This window comes from Palaemon carinicauda, chromosome 31 (genome assembly GCF_036898095.1).
Source record: "Palaemon carinicauda isolate YSFRI2023 chromosome 31, ASM3689809v2, whole genome shotgun sequence".
Taxonomy (NCBI): Eukaryota; Metazoa; Arthropoda; class Malacostraca; order Decapoda; family Palaemonidae; genus Palaemon; species Palaemon carinicauda.
This window is the reverse complement of record NC_090755.1, coordinates 16274818-16294979: the sequence shown is the minus strand read 5'-3', so window position 1 is coordinate 16294979 and position 20162 is coordinate 16274818. Positions and strand designations below refer to the sequence as shown.

The following is a 20162-nucleotide window of genomic DNA, read 5'->3' as shown; positions in this document are numbered from 1 at the left end:
TCAGCGAAGGCAGGTTTGACAGCCTGCACGACAGCTCTGATGATGGATCCAAACCATAGCTGCTTACTGACAGCAGCGCTGTCAGAGACTCCCTCTGAAGGGAAGGGGATCGGGTGATCCTTCAGAGTAGACACAACTGCTGGACCTGCCTGGAAGGAGAGGGAAGAAGAGGAAGGTTGGTTCCTGGACCCATCTGGCGATTTCCCTCCCTCCTGCGAGCGCGCTGGTCTGCGCTTGCGGGGGGGGGGACGTGAGGATGACCTGGCTGCTCTCGTTCCTGTAGGCTCGCGCGGTGGCTTACGCGGTAGCTCGCGTTGTATCTCCCGATCGCGCTGGGGATCGCACGATAGAATCCTACTATGATAGCACTCAGGCGATCATTCGCGTGCGCGTGCGGGCGCGTGAGCGCAGGGATGATGGCGAGGGCGCGCGTAGGCTCGCCGCCGAACGTTGGCGCGCAGGAAAGCGATGGCGCGTTGGCAAGCGATGGCGCGCAGGCGAGCAATGGCGCGCAGGGCGTGTAGGTGAGCGACTACGCACAGGAGAGGATGCGCGTGGGCGCGTAGGGGATCTCCGAGATGGCGAGAGGGCGCGTGAGCGAGCGGTGGCACGCAGGCGAAGGAGCGCGCGGGCGCTCAGGAGATCGATGGCGCACAGAAGCGTGATCTGAAGAATCAGGAAGCGCAGGCGGGGGTGCAAGCGATTGCACGCGTGAGGGAGATAGTTCACGAGCGCGTGGGCTAGCAGGATCTCGGTTAGCTCTAGAAGAGCGCCCACGCGCAGGGGTGTTCCCTCTAGCGCGTGGGCGAGCAGGAGGGCGCACAGCAGGATCTGGTGTCTGAGCGCGATGGCGCGTAGGCGATGGCTGACGAGCTGGCGAGGTCCTATGGCGCGTAGGCGAGCGCTGAAGAGAAGGAGAAGAAGCTTGGTTCTTCCTTCTTGCACCCAGATCCGGAGATCGTGGGCGCACAGGCGAACGATGGCGTGCAGGCAAACGCTGGCGCACAGGTGAAGAAGAGCACTGGCGAGCAGGAAATCGTGGGCGCGCGGGGAGCGCATCAGGATGAGGGCGCGCTGTTGCACGCTGGCAAGGAGAAGACCGCTGGGGAACAGGAGAGCGCTGGCGAGCAGGAAAGCGCTGGCGCGTAGGTGATCTCTGGCGAGCAGGAGAGCGATGGTGAGAAGTCTTAGCTTCAGGAGGTCTCTGGGGCGTTGTCTCCAAGGATGAAGTTCTGCGTAGAGAGGGCTTCACCGCAAGCGAGCACTTGCGCGCAGGAGAATGTTGAAGCGCAGGGGATACCTGGCGCTTAAGGGACTTGCTCACATTGTGAGAGAGCCCCTTATGCCCCGAAGGGACTGGTGCCCGTTGGAAAACGAGATGCGTGGGCGCCCAACACGCGTCAGCAGCCAGGAACGGAGACGGCAGGTCCAAAGGTCTGGCAGGCGAAGGAGAACGATCAGCAGAGAGGTCCAAGGATGCAACTGCAACGATCGGTGCACAGCGAGGAGGATCCTCTGCGGGGGACTGTGACAGAGAAGAGCCGAAGAGGCGCCTCCTAACTCCCTTGTGAGGAGAAGGAAGGCCTCTACGGCGAAGGGGAAGGCGAGCCTTCTGACGGATACGTCCTCTGGGGGCGGCAGGCAGACCATCATCAGTCCTCCGAAGAGGAGTCTCTGTCAGTGAACTGCCCCAAGGGGGAGAATCACCTGCAGGAGAGACCGTAGGACTTAGCTCCTCCCTCGAAAGATGTTCGGAGGGAGGAACTAAGCCTTCAGCTGCATCGGGAACCAAGGCAGGGGTTTGACCTAACTCGTCGGAGGCCCCTGCCACAACAACGTCGACGATAGACAGAGGGTCAACCTCTGCTATCACCGGCGACTGTTTGACAGCAGCCCCCAACTGGATTAAGTCAAACAGGGCTTCCCTGGAGGGCGAGCCCTTAAGCCCCAAGGAATTCCCAAAGCTGCAACAAATCATCATTAGTAACAGAGTTAAATGATAAATCCTCCCCCGAGGGAGGAGGAGGAGCTGCCTCGCTATGGGAGGCAACTCCCTCTCCCGAACCCCGAGGTCGGTCAACAAAAGAACAGCCTACGCTACCACTCGACGGTCTCTCGGAAGAGGCCGCTCAAGCGGGAGCTTCGGAGGAGGTTCGGGCTACGGAAGAAGAGTCCTTGGACTTTTCTTTCTTCAAGGAAACCCTTGAAGGAGAAAGGTCCCTTTTGGACTTCTTCTTCCGGCGCTGGGAAAACCTCTCCCACTGGGAAGTAGACCACTCCCTACACTCACTGCATACTTTGTCTCTATCACACCGTTGGCCCCTGCAGAACGGACATAAGGTGTGAGGGTCTGTTTCGACCGCCGACATATAAGTACCACAAGGGCGGTCAGGTAATCCGGGGCACTTCCGCATAATGGTAAAGGCCAACTTCCAAACACACACTGAAAGAAAAAGCAAAAAGATTAAGGCTGTCAATAAGCGAGGGTGGGAGCAGACACGTCTGTTCATCACCCGAGCTAAAAGCAAAGTGAGCTACTCACCAGTGTGTGAGGGGGGGAGGGGTAGCTAGCTACCCCTCCCCTACCCCCTCGCTAACTAGCAAGGGGGTAGTAAACCCTCAAAAATCTAATGGCTCGTTATTTCAGCTACGCCGAAAGTAATACCCTAATTAAATAGTGTGGTTTGTATTTCCGTTACGGAACAGATATATATAAAACAATAAAAAAATACTATTTGTACAAAAAATAATATTAACAAGAAATACAGAAAAATACAAACAGAAAAAGAAGAAACATTGTAATTACACATGCTTTGAGATCCCAACCAACTCTGGAGCATTCATTATTATTTGAAATAAATAAGCAACTGTACAAAAAAATAATATAATATAATCTATATCCAATAAATTTATTCAATACAAAGTTTTGGCAAATCATTATTGCACAATCATTAATCTTTCCAATTAATCCTACTTTTTGAAATAGCAATATATAGGATGTAACGGCACAATGCCTATCCCTCTATGGTTAACTTGTTTACCAAATTCAAGAGAAAATTATCTTCAAATATTGAAATACTTACTTATTACAAGGTTCCTTAGTTTTGAGAACATCAGTGATAGTCTTTCCTTGATGGGAGGTCTGCAAAAATATAAAGTTTATTGATATTATAAAACTTTCTAAATAAAGTATATACACGTAAAAAGTCTGAATTGTAGTCATAGAAAAATAACCAAAATTCTACCACAGTATAAAATAAAAAAATCTAAAAGCAATTTATAGTTTTCCTTACTACAAAACCAACGTGTCTTTAAATCAAGAATGTGTCTTCTGAAGAGCTTGAATGTTAACAATAGAGTTGGTTAATGACAAGAGATACAAAGGGGAAATCCCACCCACCTATCACAGCATAGCGACCTTCATCCTGAGAGGGGGGGGGGGGGAGTTGAGGTGAGAAATTTATTCAAAAGACTCAGGTTTGTATAGATAAGGAACAAAACAAATTCCTTTCAATGTTTTTTATTTGTTTCTATGAATATGCAAACCTTTTGTTCTTTAAAATATGGAGATTCACTCAATGGTGGGGGAAAGTCCCCTAAAACCAAAGTGAAAGGTTCACTTCTTTTCTGGGACTACATCCTTCTTGGTTCCCTCCAGGAGCAAAGAGGGTGACTCCAATGACCTTCTAACAACTAAACATAGAGATGTAGCAGCTGTTAGGATTTTGGTCAGTACCTTCTTAAAAGGAAGCCAGGATTAGGACACAAAAAACTTTCTCCATAACATTGATATGATGTTGGCGGTTGCGGTTGTTGCATCTGTTTGAGAGGGGAAAAACAAAGAGATGGAAGAGCCAGTTCCAAAGGTATGCAAGACTGCTCAAATCACCCATTCAATCCACATATTACTGAGGAGCTCCTCCTATTTTCTTGCCAAAGCAAAAAAAAACAGTCTTGAGGAAAGAACACATGATGCCCTCATGTTAGTGTGAAGTGCATGCGTCACTGCCCTGAGGATTAGGACCATCCTACCATGGAACCTAAGTCTCAAGATATGCAAAGCTCACTGAAGTGCTTTTGAGCATGGGTGGTTTGCTCGCAGATTAGTGATCCAAACTCTCCCGAGCAGTATCTTTAGCAGAGGCAGGTAAGAAAGTCCTTGATCTCCTGAAAGGTGTTCTAGTCGGGGAAACACATTTTTGAAGACCCAATCATAGTGTCTCAAAGGACCTACCAGGAGGGACTAGTACCTACTTCCAGAATGTCAAAGGTATCTACTATACCAGGCTCTAGAGTAGTTCCGCAGTTGCTCATGATCAGTAAGAGGTGTGTAACCTTTGAATTTATTAATACGAATGTCAAGAAATATTCAGTCAAACAGCCTTCCACGGTACAGAATTTCATTGTTTGCTTGGATAACAGATCAGGTTCCCCTTGATCATGATCCTCAGATTGTAATAAGAACATGGAATAGTCTTCATCTGACCGAGAAAGACTTCGAAGAAGTCATTCCCAAGTAGTCCAAGTTTGACACTCGTGTCAACACCTGAAGAACAAAAAAGGCCCTTTTGGGATGACTATAGGACTACATGTGCTACAAGTCCATCGAGTCATCTAAAGCATGAAGTCTTTTACTCTCGAGGCTGAGTATTGAGCTAAAGTTCCAATTGAATAGGGTCTGAAAAGTACCAGCTTGGCAGTTCATACTCCGACCCCGCCACGATTCGTGAAAAGCTCACGAGAGGACTACAGAAAGTTGTACAAGACTTCCAGCACAAAAAGCCGGGATTGTTCCACCTCTGTCGCATGCCCAGAGATGGAACCTGGAAGATTGGTCTGGTACAGATTTGGATAAAAGATAAAGAGGGAATGTAAAAGGCAAACCCTCACCCCTACTAACAATGGGAGACAAACTTTTGTGTCAGTTTCCCCCTTCCCGGCTCTTTCTATTCCTACTCCCTTTGTTGTTCTGATGTCATCAACCATTTACATATACAGTACAACCAATGCCTCTATCATTTGTTGAATACCCATACTGTTGTTGTGACTCTAGTAGATATTCCTTTACCTCCTTTCACAGTACTGGCGTATGTTCCTGTAGACCTCATTAGGCCACTGATGAAAGAGAATATTCTATTGCCCAGTTTTAGTTGCAAGAGATTGACTACCTATGGGTCACATTTTGGCCTTTGATCAAAGATACAAGCTCTCTCCAGGAGTATTCTATTGATCTCAACTCGGGAAACACAACATCACGGTAAAAGTGTTTCTGACTATTCTAAGCAAGACAAATCCAGTTGAGTTTACATATCAGGCAAGTCCTCTGAGAATGATTAAAGGCATAGGTAAAGCCATTGAGAAAAAGTCATCAAACTACAATTTTTAGTAGTTGTAACTCCTTCATGGGTTTCTAGGGGAGAAATAGTGCAGACATCGGCAAGTAGAACTAGTAGCAAATTGACTGATCTAATGGCTTACTAATGGCCGTCACATCATACGTCTTCAGTAAGGAAAGAAAACTACATGTTAATAATTTCTGTAAGGATACATATACTGAACACTACTATGTATTCACATCAAAATAAAAAAAAATAAAAAATCAAATTTATAAAATAACAGCTTGGGTGTCATTACCTGTGTAGATTATTCCTCTTATATCTATTTACATTTTCATAAGGGAACATTAACCCCTTAAACAGTATGCATTGTGATGCATTTATAATGTTTTTTCCTCCCTCTCTGTAAGAAGCTACACACTAAACGAGTAGTTTACATGTGAGAGGACCAAGCTGAAAATTATTATCTTTTAACCAGCTTTCAGTCATATGGAACAACCAAGAGTGCTACTTCCATCATTCATACTACAGGGGGTCCTCGGGTTACGACGGTCCCGACTTATGCTGTTTCGTGGTTACGAACGCGTCCTCATAAAAATATAAAAAAATAATATTAAGCGCCATTCCGTCTTACGGCGTTAGCGTCGTAAGCAACGTAAACAATTGCGAACTAGTTTCTAGCGCGCCGCGGATGAATACGCTTTGTGGTGGTTGCGGTCGAGGAAGACGGCGTCTCTCAGTTCCAGTTCTACACCATTTTGGTTGTGTTTGCCTGTTCTCTCTTTGTCTATCTTGTTTTTTTCTTACTTTTTGCCCTTTGTTATGGCTCCTAAGCGTAAGGCAGATTCTTCTGATGGTAGTGCGTCTCAGAAAAGAAAGGCCATCACCATGGAAGTGAAATAGATATTATTAAGCGGTCTAAAAACGGTGAAACACCAACGAACATTGGCCGATCGCTTGGCCTTAGTCGTTCGACGGTGGCTACTATTCTTAAGGACAAAGAGCGTATTGTTGAATATGTGAAAGGATCTGCTCCTATGAAATCAACAGTGATAACCAAGCAGTAAAGTGGTTTAATTATTGAAATGGAAAGATTATTAGTGCTTGCAACATCCCTTCCAGTGTGCAAGCCAACCATAGGATTAGGGTAAGGAATTGTTCTCTTGTTTTATTAATATTTACTTTAATTAATGTGGTAAGGAATTGTTTTCTCTTTTTCTAGTACTGTTTTTTTATGTCATTTGATACATTTTATTTTAGTACAATACTTTACAGTACTGTACAGTACGTATAGAGTAATCTATTTATGGTGTTCCGACTTACACTGAAATTTGGGTTACACCGCGTCTTAAGAGCGGATCAACGTCGCAACTCGAGGACCCCCTACATTCAGCCTGTTGTGCCCCCTCTTTGACTATGGTATGGATAAGAAAAATAGACAAGCTGAAAAACCTGATCTTCTAAAGCAATTTTGCCAACAGCTTTTTCATGCCAGTGTTGTTCTTATCAGCATGGTCATGACATACCTACTGCCAACAGTAGTTGCAGAAGCTGTGCTCTTTCTAGAACACTCAAATGTCCTGCTAACAAAGCCCAGTGTTGATGATTGATTAATTGATTTTAAGTTTTCTGGCATCCTGACATCAAAGGTCATTGACGTCAAAATCATTTGTTATAAAGAAAAGGAAATGCAATTAAAAGCCATAAAAAAGATGTCCTTTTCAAAGTTGAATGTCTTTCAGAAGACCTGCTTCTGAAATAAATCTAATAATGCTGCATGTACAGTATAGTAGAATGCATCCTGCCCAAGAATCTTGGCAAGGATGAACTTGTTATCCTCATCTCAAGCCTCAAACAGATATCTGTTTTGTAAGCTGCCAAAAGTGGGGCATTCATTCAACAAATGCCCCACTGTCAGGGTTACCAATTAGTCATCACAATATGGCTCGTGTTGGCCAGTCATCCAAAACTCATGTGTCAACCGAGTGTGACAAATGCAAAGACAGTGAGTAGTCTCCCACTTATGGGGCATCATGTTATACCTCCAAGGAGGTATAATATTCATTATTTCTCTCATCCTATTTGCATTTAAGCTATTCCAATGCTGTTGCCTATTATTATAAAAGAATCTTTAACACTTGGTAAAAGAATTATTACAAAGGATGGGCTACCTAGGTAGCAATTCAGCTGCAGCATTCTATGCCAGTAAACCTGCCTCCTCCTTTCAAGGCATCACTAAAAATGGTAAATTTGTCTGTTTTTTTTAGTGATCTTTTTTCAAAAGCAGTTAGTATGCCACAAAGTTTGGCATAAAGTATAGAACAAACTAGGGAAAGTGCACTTTACAAATAAAAACACTGCTATATACTCCAAATCCAAAGCCAGCATCAGCTCTGGAGCTATCAATGTATATAAAAGTCGATTCCCTTTGTTCTTCAACATGTTCCATAAAAAAAAGAGACCTAGCCTCTAAGTCAGTTAAGTTCCTTTTTATACCAGTAAAACATTTACAGAAAGTGATCTCCAGTAATTTCCATGAAAGGGGTTGGTTATATTCTAAATGGAAGAACTTTGAGATTTTGGGTGCAACTCAAAATATCTACAATGCCTTACAATGTTTGCAGTCTGAGAGACTAAAAAATCAGGAAGTCTTTGCACCCTAAACCAATACCAAACAATAGAACTTTTTCAGTATATGTCTAAAGGTAATTTTGCAGCGTCAACAAGTAGGCTTGGGATAGGTGAACTTCTAAAGGGTCCTGTGGCAAATACGATACCAGTATGGTGTACATAATTAAGGGATTTTGACGAAGGAAAAATCTATTTCTGGGGAGAGACCTGTGGCGCCCGGTGAAAAGAGTCCTTCTTGTATATCTTTTCTGATAAAACCTTCCAATTATACCAGAGAAAGATGAAAGCATGGAATGCTGAGGTTACAACCCTCGCGCGAGCACCTTTTGGGTGTCGTGTATAAAGCAAAGGCGCGTGAAATCCACTATTCACAGGTTGTCTTACATTTAGTTAATTCCTTCGTCAAAGGGATGGGCCGATACAAAGGCCCTAGCCAACCCCCAGCGCCACACCACCCACGCCACGACGCGAGCGCCATCTGAACAACACCCTTCTGTATTGGCCATGATGGCTTGGAAAGGAAAGGGTGGGATCGTGTAAAATAAAGGGGAAGGGTTTCACCGGGCGCCACAGGTCTCTCCCCAGAAATAGATTTTTCCTTCGTCAAAATCACTTTTCTGGGTCGACCTGTGGCGCCCGGTGAAAATGTACCAGAGAATGCCTTCCAAGCCCAACAATAACTACTAATTTAATAAGGGGAGAGAAACAACACCATGTAAAGAAAATCATATATAATTAAGGTAAGTAGGCATAAAACATAAACTAGCCACAGGGCATAGTGAGAGTAAGGTTAAACAAACATGATAACAGGGAAGCCTCCGAGTATCAGAGGAAAACATGCAACAAAACTGACATGGCTAAGAATATCCCAACCTTATAACAACGGAAAACAATAATAGTTACAATCATATTAACCTAATATGTAATAAACTTAGGGCTAACGAACCACCAAGGAAGCGGCGTCGTGGTGCGAGTGGCAGGTAGGAGGGAGAAGAGAAGAGATGGATGAAAGGAAGAACAAAAGATCAATAGGGAGAGATAAGGCTCCCAGCTGCAACCGTTGGGTATTTAAGAGCCTGTAAGTTCTTTAGATAGTGGCGTTTGAAGACCATAGGAGATTTCCAACCCGTGTACTTCTTAAGGTCATCAAAGTCCATACAGTGAACCCTCGTTTATCGCGGTAGATAGGTTCCAGACGCGGCCGCGATAGGTGAAAATCCGCGAAGTAGTAACACCATATTTACCTATTTATTTAACATGTATATTCAGACTTTTAAAATCTTCCCTTGTACGTAGTACTGTTAACAAACTACCCTTTAATGTACAGAACACTTAATGCATGTAATACAGTACCCTAAACTAAAACAGGCACAAATATTAAAGGCGACTTTATATCATGCGTTTCCTAAACACGCCAAAAAGCACGATAAAAAATGGCAACCAATGTTTTGTTTACGTTTATCTCTGATCCTAATGAAGAAACAGACGCATTTACACATCTGTTTATAGGTTAGTTTTTGCATCAATTATATTGATTATTCAGTACAGTATGTTGATTTGGTTATTACTAATGTTTTACTTAATTTTTCTTAGGACTTCCAAATGAAATTTTTTTCTTTATGACGCCGCCTGAAACGACGGCGTCATAAAGTACGCTCAGTAAACAAACTAAGGAATTTAACCCGCATGATGAAAGTGATAAATAATGATATTACAGTAAAAGCTTTTATAAAATATGTTATTACAAATATTATTTACCGTATCTATATAAAATCATACATACGTAGCAAAGCAGGAAAACAATCTACGAGAGAGAGAGAGAGAGAGAGAGAGAGAGAGAGAGAGAGAGAGAGAGAGAGAGAGAGAGAGAGAGAGAGAGAGAGAGTTGTTTTACATACGTAAATGTAAATTTTAAACAAAACAAAAATAGCCCCATTTCATATAAAATAGATTACAAATATTTTACTTTATCATATTACAGTAGTCTGTATAATACTGTAAAGTTCAGTACAGTATGTTGTTGTTAAAGTCGTGGCGATGAAATTCTCACGAAACAAAAACGCGCCATTTGATTACAACAGCTGATTCATTCTCTCTCTCTCTCTCTCTCTCTCTCTCTCTCTCTCTCTCTCTCTCTCTCTCTCTCTCTCGTGTTATACAATACTTACATTTAGATGAAGAAACTAAAATTAGTTTTCTTAGTGTCAATTAAATACGAAACGAAATAATTAGGCCGAGTCTACATCCATTTCAATCATAGCTAAAAATAGGGCATCCGATTTCATCAGCAAACCACTATTTTTTGGGAAATATCATTTTATTCTAGAAAATTGCCACTCTTTAAATAGTTAATTGCACATTAAGAAAGCGTGTACTTTTGTTTTTAAATTTCGGGTGTGTTTTAAAAATCGAGTATTGTTGACTTCTTTTTTTTTTACTTTTGGCTGTGATTAGATCAGCTGTCATCTAGCTGCCGCTCTTGAGTGTGTACGAATACACTAACAAAGTATCATTTATACCATTTCTTAACTTATTCAAACCATCTACAGTATACAGTTGATATTATATAAGCACCAATGTGTTATAACCTATCAAATTTTTTTGTTTATTACATTTAAACCCCCCTCTATCTCTCTCTCTCTCTCTCTACCTATCTCTCTCTCTCTCTCTCTCTCTCTCTCTCTCTCTCTCTCTCTCTCTCTCTCTCTCTGAGGGAAATAAAATGTAAGATAGAAAATGCAGAACAAAAGATTATACAGTCGAAAGAAAATGAAAAAAGGGACTTAGAAGAAAGGACACTTCAAAATATAAAAAGAAACCCCAAAGTACTTTACTCCTATGCAAAAAAGATGAATAAAAGGAGAATAGAAATAGGCCCTCTAAGAATTGAAGGACGGCTAACGAATGAAAAAAAGGAAATATGCAACATATTAGCAGAAAAATATAAGAGTGAGTTCACGCCAAGAATTGCGAATGAGAAGAATGAAACAGAAATGAGAGAAGAAAATGTTGAATATCTAACGGATATAGATATTAATGAAGCAGATATTGTCACGGCTATAAACGAAATTAAAAATGGATCGGCAGCCGGACCAGATGGAGTTCCAGCGATTTTGTTAAAAAAACTGCAAACACTATCGCGAAGCCACTTGCAATACTGCTAAGACAGAGTATAGATATGAGCGAGATATATGTTAAACATAAATTAGCTTATATAACCCCTATCTTCAAAAGTGGATCAAGACTAGAGGCAAGCAATTATAGACCTGTTAGTCTAACATCACATATTATGAAAGTGTATGAGAGGGTAATAAAAAAGAAAATAATGAACCATTTGGTCAAAAATAATTTGTTCAATATGGGTCAACACGGTTTCGTACCTGGAAAAAGTACACAGACCCAACTGATAGCTCACTATGAAAACATATACAATAATATGATAAATGAAAAAGACACAGATGTGATCTATCTAGATTTTGCAAAAGCCTTTGACAAGGTAGACCATAACATATTGGAGAAAAAAATGAGAAAGCATAATATTGTGGGAAAGATAGGAAAATGGGTAAAAGAATTCCTGCAAAACAGAAAACAGATAGTGGTTGCAAATGACGAGAAATCAGATGAAGCCCAGGTAATATCTGGTGTGCCCCAAGGTACGGTATTAGCTGCACTGCTATTTGTTATTATGATCTCAGACATAGACTGTGATGTTGAAAACTCCGTAGTGAGAAGTTTCGCCGATGACACAAGAATAAGTAGAGAAATTACTTGTGATGAAGATAGGAACTCACTACAAAGAGATCTAAACAAAATATATGAATGGGCGGAGATAAATAGGATGGTATTTAACTCCGATAAATTCGAATCAATAAATTATGGAAACAGAGAAGGAATGGTGTATGCATACAAAGGACCTAATAATGAGACAATCACAAACAAGGAAGCAATTAAAGACCTTGATGTAATTTTAAATAGGAATATGTTATGCAACGACCAAATAGCAACACTGTTGGCTAAATGTAAAGCAAAAATGGGAATGTTATTCAGACACTTTAAAACAAGAAAAGCTGAACACATGATTATGCTTTACAAAACTTATGTGCGTAGTACACTCGAGTACTGCAATGTGATATGGTACCCACACTACCAAAAGGATATTGCGCAAATAGAGAGTGTACAAAGGTCCTATACTGCTAGAATAGAAGAAGTTAAGGACCTTGATTACTGGGAAAGACTGCAATTTTTAAAACTATACAGTCTAGAAAGGAGAAGAGAACGCTACATGATAATACAAGCATGGAAGCAAATAGAAGGAATTGTTGAAAACATCATGGAGCTTAAAGTATCAGAAAGAGCAAGCCGAGGTAGATTAATAGTGCCAAAAACCATTCCAGGTAAACTGAGAAAGGCGCACAGGACATTAATCCACTACGCACCAGCATCGATAATGCAGCGACTATTTAATGTGCTGCCAGCTCATCTAAGAAACATATCAGGAGTGAGCGTAGATGCGTTTAAAAATAAGCTCGATAAATACCTAAGATGCATCCCAGACCATCCAAGACTGGAAGATGCAAAATATACCGGAAGATGTATTAGCAACTCTCTGGTGGATATACGAGGTGCCTCACACTGAGGGACCTGGGGGAACCCAAACAAAAAATAAGGCAATAAGGTAAGGCTCTCTCTCTCTGTGGGCTACTTTTCACTACCTCCCATTCCTTACCTCTCTCTATCTCTCTAACAAATGATATCTTTGTTGCTCCTCAAAGTTTCATTTATATTGAAAATCAATCATGATTCAATTTTCCTTACTTTCTCCAATCTCGCACTATCGGTCACATCGCGGTATTTTCGATATTTCCGGAAAATCCGCAATATATGTATAGACATGGGTTATGAAAAAAATCCGCGAAGTGGTGAATCCGCGATGGTCGAACCGCGAAGTAGCGAGGGTTCACTGTATTCTGGAAATAGTTGATGGAGGTAGCTACCGACCGGATATCATGAGCATGGGGAAATGATCCCGGATTGGCTTGTTTAATGAAGTATAGGATCTGTTGCCTAATGCCACGTATGGAAATGGTACCTCCTTGTTCTCTGATAAACAAGGGGCCAGACGATCGGGTAGCAGTCCTGGCTAAAAAGGCCCTGAGAGTGGTGACCGGACATAGAGAAGTATCTTGGAGAAAAGGAATAATCTTCCAAGGGGACCACCTATTTTGGGGGTCCTCGTTCTTAGCTAGGAACACCCTGTCTGGTGAAAGAAGTACCTCACCTGAAGGGAGGAAATCCATGTTCTCTGAGTTTCATGAGAGAGCTGCTAGTTCTGAGATTCTGGAACGGCCAAAGCTGTTAGAAATAAAGTCTTCCTAAGAAGAGTGATATAAGAGCAGGATTCGTTGTCCGTGTCGGAGGCTTTAATCGGCTTGGGGTGGCTGAGGAGTATATTTTACTCCCATACCTATTTTTTGAAAAAAATGATATTTTGATTATAAAATAAATTTTTGAATATACTTACCCGGTGAATATATAATAGCTGACGTCTCCGACGGCTCGACAGATTCCAAAAACTCGCGAGCGATCGCCGTGAAGGTTGCGGGTGTGACCACCAGCGCCGACTATCGGCCAGATACCGCATATACTTGTCAATTTCTCCAGTTCTTCTCAGTCCGCTGGGTCTCTATCGGGGAGGAAGGGAGGGCCTTTAATTTATATATTCACCGGGTAAGTATATTCAAAAATTTATTTTATAATCAAAATATCATTTTTAAATATTAAACTTAGCCGGTGAATATATAATAGCTGATTCACACCCATGGTGGTGGGTAGAGACCAGTATTAATACAATAAAGGCGTATATGCTCAAGAGTTTTTTGACAATATTTCATAAAAAACCAACTTAAGTATAGGTACCTGGTAAGGAAGCTGACTCTGATGATTACTTTGCCTCATTAGTCTGCTTTCCTCACGAAGCCCAGCTATCCTCTATGGATGCTGAAAGCCTCCCAGGAGCTGTTATATCCAGGGCGAACACCCCTATAACAGGACCTCATCAATACCCTTAATCTGGGCGCTCTCAAGAAACAACATTTTGACCACCCGCCAAATCAAAAAGATTGCGAAGGACTTCTTAGTCTCCCGTACAACCCAAAATAAGAACAAAAATTTCAAGAGTAGATTAAAAGGATATTGGGATTAAGGGAATGTAGTGGTAGAGCCTTCACCCACAACTGCACTCGCTGCTACGAATGGTCCCAGTGTGTAGCAGTCCTCATAAAGAGTCTGGACATCTTTCAAGTAATATGAAGCGAATACCGATTTGCCTCTCCAAAAGGTCGCGTCCATAATACTTTTAATGGATCTATTTTGCTTAAACGCTACTGAAGTTGCTATCGCTCTGACTTCATGAGCCTTGACTTTAAGTAAATTACGATCCTTCTCACTTAAATGAGTGTGTGACTCCCGAATCAAAAGTCTAATAAAATAAGACCACGCATTCTTAGACATGGGCAAAGAGGGCTTTTTAACGGAGCACCATAAAGCCTCTGAACAACCTCGCAGCAGTTTAGCTCTGGATAAATAAAATTTAAGAGCTCTAACGGGGCACAGCACTCTTTCAACTTCATTCCCCACAATCTCGGAAAGACTGGGGATATCAAATGATTTAGGCCAAGGATGAGACGGAAGTCCATTCTTGGCCAAAAAACCAAGTTGAAGAGCGCATACTGCTTTATTAGTGGAGAAGCCGATGTTCTTGCAAAAAGCATGTATCTCACTAACCCTTTTAGCCGAAGCCAAGCACACCAAAAAAAAAAAAAAGTGTCTTGAGGGTGAGATCCTTCAGGGAGGCTGAATTTAATGGTTCAAACCTGTTTGACATAAGGAACCGTAGGACCACGTCCAAGTTCCAAGCAGGAGTCGAAATATGACGTTCCTTGGAAGTCTCGAAAGACTTAAACAGGTCTTGGAGATCTTTGTTATTAGAAAGATCCAAACCCCTATGCCTGAAAACAGAAGCTAACATGCTTCTGTAGCCTTTAATGGTGGATGCAGAGAGGGAGCGACCGTTTCTCAGATAAAGCAGAAAATCTGCAATCTGCGCTACAGAGGCACTTGGAAGAGGAAATAGAGGAGGACTTGCACCAGTTTCTAAATACCTCCCATTTCGACTGATAGATCTTGATGGTAGAGGATCTTCTAGCCCTCGCGATCGCTCTAGCTGCCTCCTTCGAAAACCCTCGAGCTCAAGAGAGTCTTTCGATAGTCTGAAGGCAGTTAGACGAAGCGTGGGGAGGCTTTGATGAAATCTCTTTACGTGAGGCTGTCGCAAGAGATCCATCCGCAACGGCAGACTTCTTGGAACGTCTACCAGCCATAGAAGTACCTCTGTGAACCACTCTCTCGCGGGCCAGCGTGGAGCAACCAACATCAACCTGGTCCCTTCGTGAGAGGTGAACTTCTGCAGCACCTTGTTTAGGATCTTGAAAGGTGGAAAGGCATAAACGTCCAGGTGAGACCAGTCCAGCAGGAAAGCGTCTATGTGGGCTGCCTCTGGATCCGGAACTGGAAAGCAGTAAGTCGAGAGCCTCTTTGTCAGTGAAGTCGCAAAAAGATCTATGGTGGGTTGATCCCATGTCATCCATAGCTTCTCGCACACAGTCTTGTGCAACGTCCACTCCATGGAGATGACTTGTCCTCTTCTGCTGAGGCAGTCCGCCAAGACATTCATTTTTCCTTGCACAAATCTCGCCAAAGGAGGGATGTTACTTGCCTTAAATGGAGTTCCTTCTGATCTGTGGACCAAAGACCCGAGCATTCCAGACTGTCCAGTGGAGCTCCCTAACCCAAATCCGATGAATCTGAATACAACACATGGTTTGGGTTCTTGATCGCAAGAGAAAGACCTTCTCGAAGTCTGATGTTGCTGTCCCACCAAGTCAGACATGTCTAGACTGAGTTGGAGATTGGGAAAGAGATACTCTCTAAGCCCTTCTCCTTGTTCCAATGGTTTAGGTGAAATTGGAGAGGGCAAAGGTTGAGTCTCCCCAGAGAGATAAACTACTCCAGCGATGAAAGAGTTCCCACGAGGCTAGTTCAAACTCTTACAGAGCAACTGTTTTTCCTTGCAAGTGAAGGACTTTTAACAGAGCTTGTTCCATTCTTGTGGGAGACGAAAAGGCCCGAAAAATCAGACACTGTATCTCCATTCCCAAATAAAGTATAGTCTGGGATGGGGTACTGTAAGTTACGACTTCTCTACGTTCACTATGAGACCTAGCTCCTTGGTTAGGTCTAATGTCCATTAGAGGCTCTCCAGACAGCGATATAATGACGACGCCCTGATTAGCCAGTCGTCAAAATAAAGGGAGGCTCTGAATCCTCAAAAAATGTAGAAAGCTTGCTACATTTTGCAAGGGCCTTGTAAAAACAAGAGGAGCAGGAATGAGGCCGAAGTACAGTGCTCGAAATTGGTACATTACTTTCCCGTCCACAAACCTCAGATGTTGTTGAAAGTTTGGATGAATCGGGATGTGGAAGTATGCATCCTGAAGGTCGAGAGAGACCATCCAGTCGCCTTCCCTTACTGCTGCCAAGACAGATTTGGTAGTCTTCATCGTGAAGTTTGTCTTGACAATGAACACATTGAGCGCACTTACATCTTAAGTACTCCTGCAGTGAACGTGGCTGCCAGATCATTGGAGCCATCCCTGATAGCCTTGTTCCTGCAGTGAACGTGGCTGCCAGATCATTGGAGCCATCCCTGATAGCCTTGTTCATGCATGACATAATTGTACAGCAATATATTGACAGCTGGAGAGACCTTCTTACTTAAGGCTCCCAGGGACCAATCCAACAAATAAAAACTTCAAACGCTCGAAAAAACAGATGGTCTAGCTCTGAAGCCGACCATAAAATCTTGGAGCGTCTCATGGCTAGACGACGAGGAGAGTCCACAAGGCTTAAGAAGTCTCCCTGGGCAGAGGCAGGTACTCACAAGCCGAGAACTTCTCCTCGAGCTTCTCCTGTGTCACACCAGATGCCCGAGCGAGAAGCTAATTAAGAAGGAGGAAAAGCAAAAGCAGACTTTCCTAAACTTCTCCTGGATTCCAACCAGTCTCCCAGTAAGAGCATGGCCCTCTTGGAAGAACAAGAGAGAACTGACTTCGTAAAAGTAGGCGTCGAAGAAAGTCTAGGACAAAATTTCACTGAAGAAATTCATAATTAAAATACAAGGGATTGTTGGACCACCCTAGGTTACTCCTCTTCTGAATGACTCCCCAAAGGTACATTAGTTGAAAGGGGGTCATCCACTTCTTCAGAAGGCACATCATCTGATAAATCTAAAGTCTTGCGAGAAGGAGATTTATATTCAGAATGACGTGAAAGAAAAGTCTGACAGGCTACATCAACTTGTATATGAACAGAAGTTAAAGTTGGAGGGTCGATGTCACGTTGTGACTGCAGAGAATGTTATTCTACTACACGTCGTGACAGAAGTAACTGACGTTCAAACGTCCCGTAGTAACAGCGGTGACTGCTGTTCGATGCTATATCGTGACTACGATGACTGACCCTCGACGTCACGTCATGTCTACGGTGTCTACCGCTCAACGTCACGTCGTGTCTGCGGTGTCTGCATCTTAACGTCACGCTGTGACTGCGGTGGCTGACGTTCAAAGCGATCAAAGTTACATCGAGATTTATGCTCCGCATCTCGCTTAACAGCAAAGCTGTCACTAGAGATAACGTCAGCGTGGCGTAACAAAGCTCGTCTAGAAGGTTGAAGACCCGAATCACGTATCCCAGAACCGTGACGTACAAAAAGCAAAGGATCCTTTCGCACAGGAACAGGATCGAAAGCTTCTATTGAAGAAGAAAGCTTTAACAGCATATCTAACTTCGGATCAACCTGTGACTGCAGTGGCTGACGTTCAAACGTCACGTAGTGAACAGCAGTGACTGCTGATCGATGCTATATCGAGAGTACGGTGACTGACACTCGATGTCACGTTGTGTCTACGGTGTCTACCGCTCAACGTCACGTCGAGTCTGTGGCAGAAACGTCTGTACATGAACGTCATCGCTATGAACGGGACTCTTATTATGACTACAGCTAGGACGTTGAACTTGTTCTGAAGGAACTAATAAACGTTTCAACCGTCTCGAAACTTTACGCCCAGGCTTTTAACGAGACAAATCATCGGAAGACGAGGAGAAACTTCGTCTCTCCTGTCTTATGGCAAGGACGTGCTTACCGAGCAACGTCTGATACCTTTGAGGGAACGTCTGTTCGTTGGTTTACACTCCTCACTCCCTTAGGTCCTACTACGTTCCTTCTCCCTGGTGCAGGGGAGCCTGAAAGAGGTCTCGGACTAGGCAAGTGACAAGCACGAACAAACGAACCCTCCGCAACACAGAACATGTTTTTTGCACTTACTTCACTGATATCGTATTTTTCAATAATTTCACATTAGACATGAATAAAACTGATTTCTACCTGAAGCACGCAATTCTCCCTTACATCAAAAGGTTAGAATTGCGAAATGAGTCGTATAATGTAAGCACATTAGTACAAAATGAAACACACATGCAAAAATCAATAAACATACACATATATATCGAATAAAACGGAAATATATAAAGTTAAAAAGATCAGTGACTGGGGAGGAGACTAAACACTAGTTCACTAAGGACTACGTTTTCAATCTCTCACCGTACAGTGCCTTGGGACGAGAATAAAAACTAAAACGTTTTATCCTCTCTCCCCGTACAGAGACTTGGGACGAGAGTAAAAAAAAACTGAATCGAGAACAACGTTACTCGCTCCCAAACTCTTTGTACAGAGACTTGGGACGAGAATAAAGATCGGATCGTTCTCTCTCTCTCTCCGTCTCTCTCTCTCTTGTCACTCACAAGAGAATGGCCCACTCACCCTTCGTCAATAACAGGTTATTTGACTAAAGGAAAAAACTGAAAGGACTAAGAAATTGAAAATTAACAAGTTCCTTTAAATTAGTATCTAAAACACTTCAGTTTGAAAGAAGAATGAACAAAACGTCAAAATCGATTTACTCTTTCTGCAAAGTGAAACCGTGATTCTCTCTTTCTCTATTGTAACGATAGAGCGCAAACTGCGTAGCATAAATAAACCAAACGTTAGTTCATCTTTGAAAAAACAGCACGAAGACTTTCAAAGAATATATTTCTTAAAATATTTTCTAAAAAAATATTCATTTCATCACTCTTACAGAGCAACTGTTTTAAACTAAACAAAAATAAAAGTTGAATGGGCTCAACGTTGTTTAACTTAGTTTTCCACGTTAGGACCGCCTACAAAGAATAGGTAACGGCCGCATATAAACAAAAACATAAAATTTATCTTGATGTTTAGTATAAATGGAAAGCTAATCGAAGAGGCCTAATAAAGGCGGGTGAGATATAAAATATAAAATATATAGAGGTAAATCTATAAATATCAACAATAATTTATAAAGTGATAAAATAATTACTAAAAGCCTTTAACACACTTCCGTACACTGAGGGAAGGGTCGGCCATCTTTTCTCTATGGAAAAACCAGAGATTAAAAAAAAAAAAAGCAAGGGCAAAACACTTTTCCTCTCCTTTCAAAAGCATTTCTTTTGAAGATAGTATTGAATAATCCAACACGGCGAAAGCAATAAAACCAAAACCAAGTACTTCACCAATTCGGTCGAAAACTCGAGGTCATAAAGCGAGCGGAACCAACTTGTCGACAAGACTGACAGAGAAGAACTGGAGAAATTGACAAGTATATGCGGTATCTGGCCGATAGTCGGCGCTGGTGGTCACACCCGCAACCTTCACGGCGATAGCTCGCGAGTTTTTGGAATCTGTCGAGCCGTCGGAGACGTCAGCTATTATATATTCACCGGCTAAGTTTAATATTTAAAATTAAGGCCTTGTACAACTTTAAAATAGTTATACGGTCTACCCTATGATGCATGGATCAGAACTTTAAAGTTCAGAGCCTAAAGACATTTTACTTTATAGGAACCCATGTCAGCCTGCAATCAAATATCAATCCTAAAAATCTAGCCTCACACATGGGATCCATTGGCCTTTGATGTACATATCCGGGTCTGGATGTACTCCCCAAATATGGCAGAAATGGAGAACAACAGTTCTGCTAGTCGAAAATTTAAATCCATTCA

At 42.5% G+C, this 20162-nt stretch overlaps 1 protein-coding gene across 1 annotated transcript in view; it reads right to left on the bottom strand.

The window, feature by feature from the left end:
• Positions 1-20162, bottom strand: part of LOC137624324 (uncharacterized) — a 381551-nt gene that overhangs the window by 284682 nt on the left and 76707 nt on the right. Inside the window, exon 3 of the mRNA XM_068354998.1 lies at positions 3084-3142. Coding sequence (XP_068211099.1) covers positions 3084-3142 — 59 coding nt within the window. The remainder of the gene's footprint in view (positions 1-3083; positions 3143-20162) is intronic.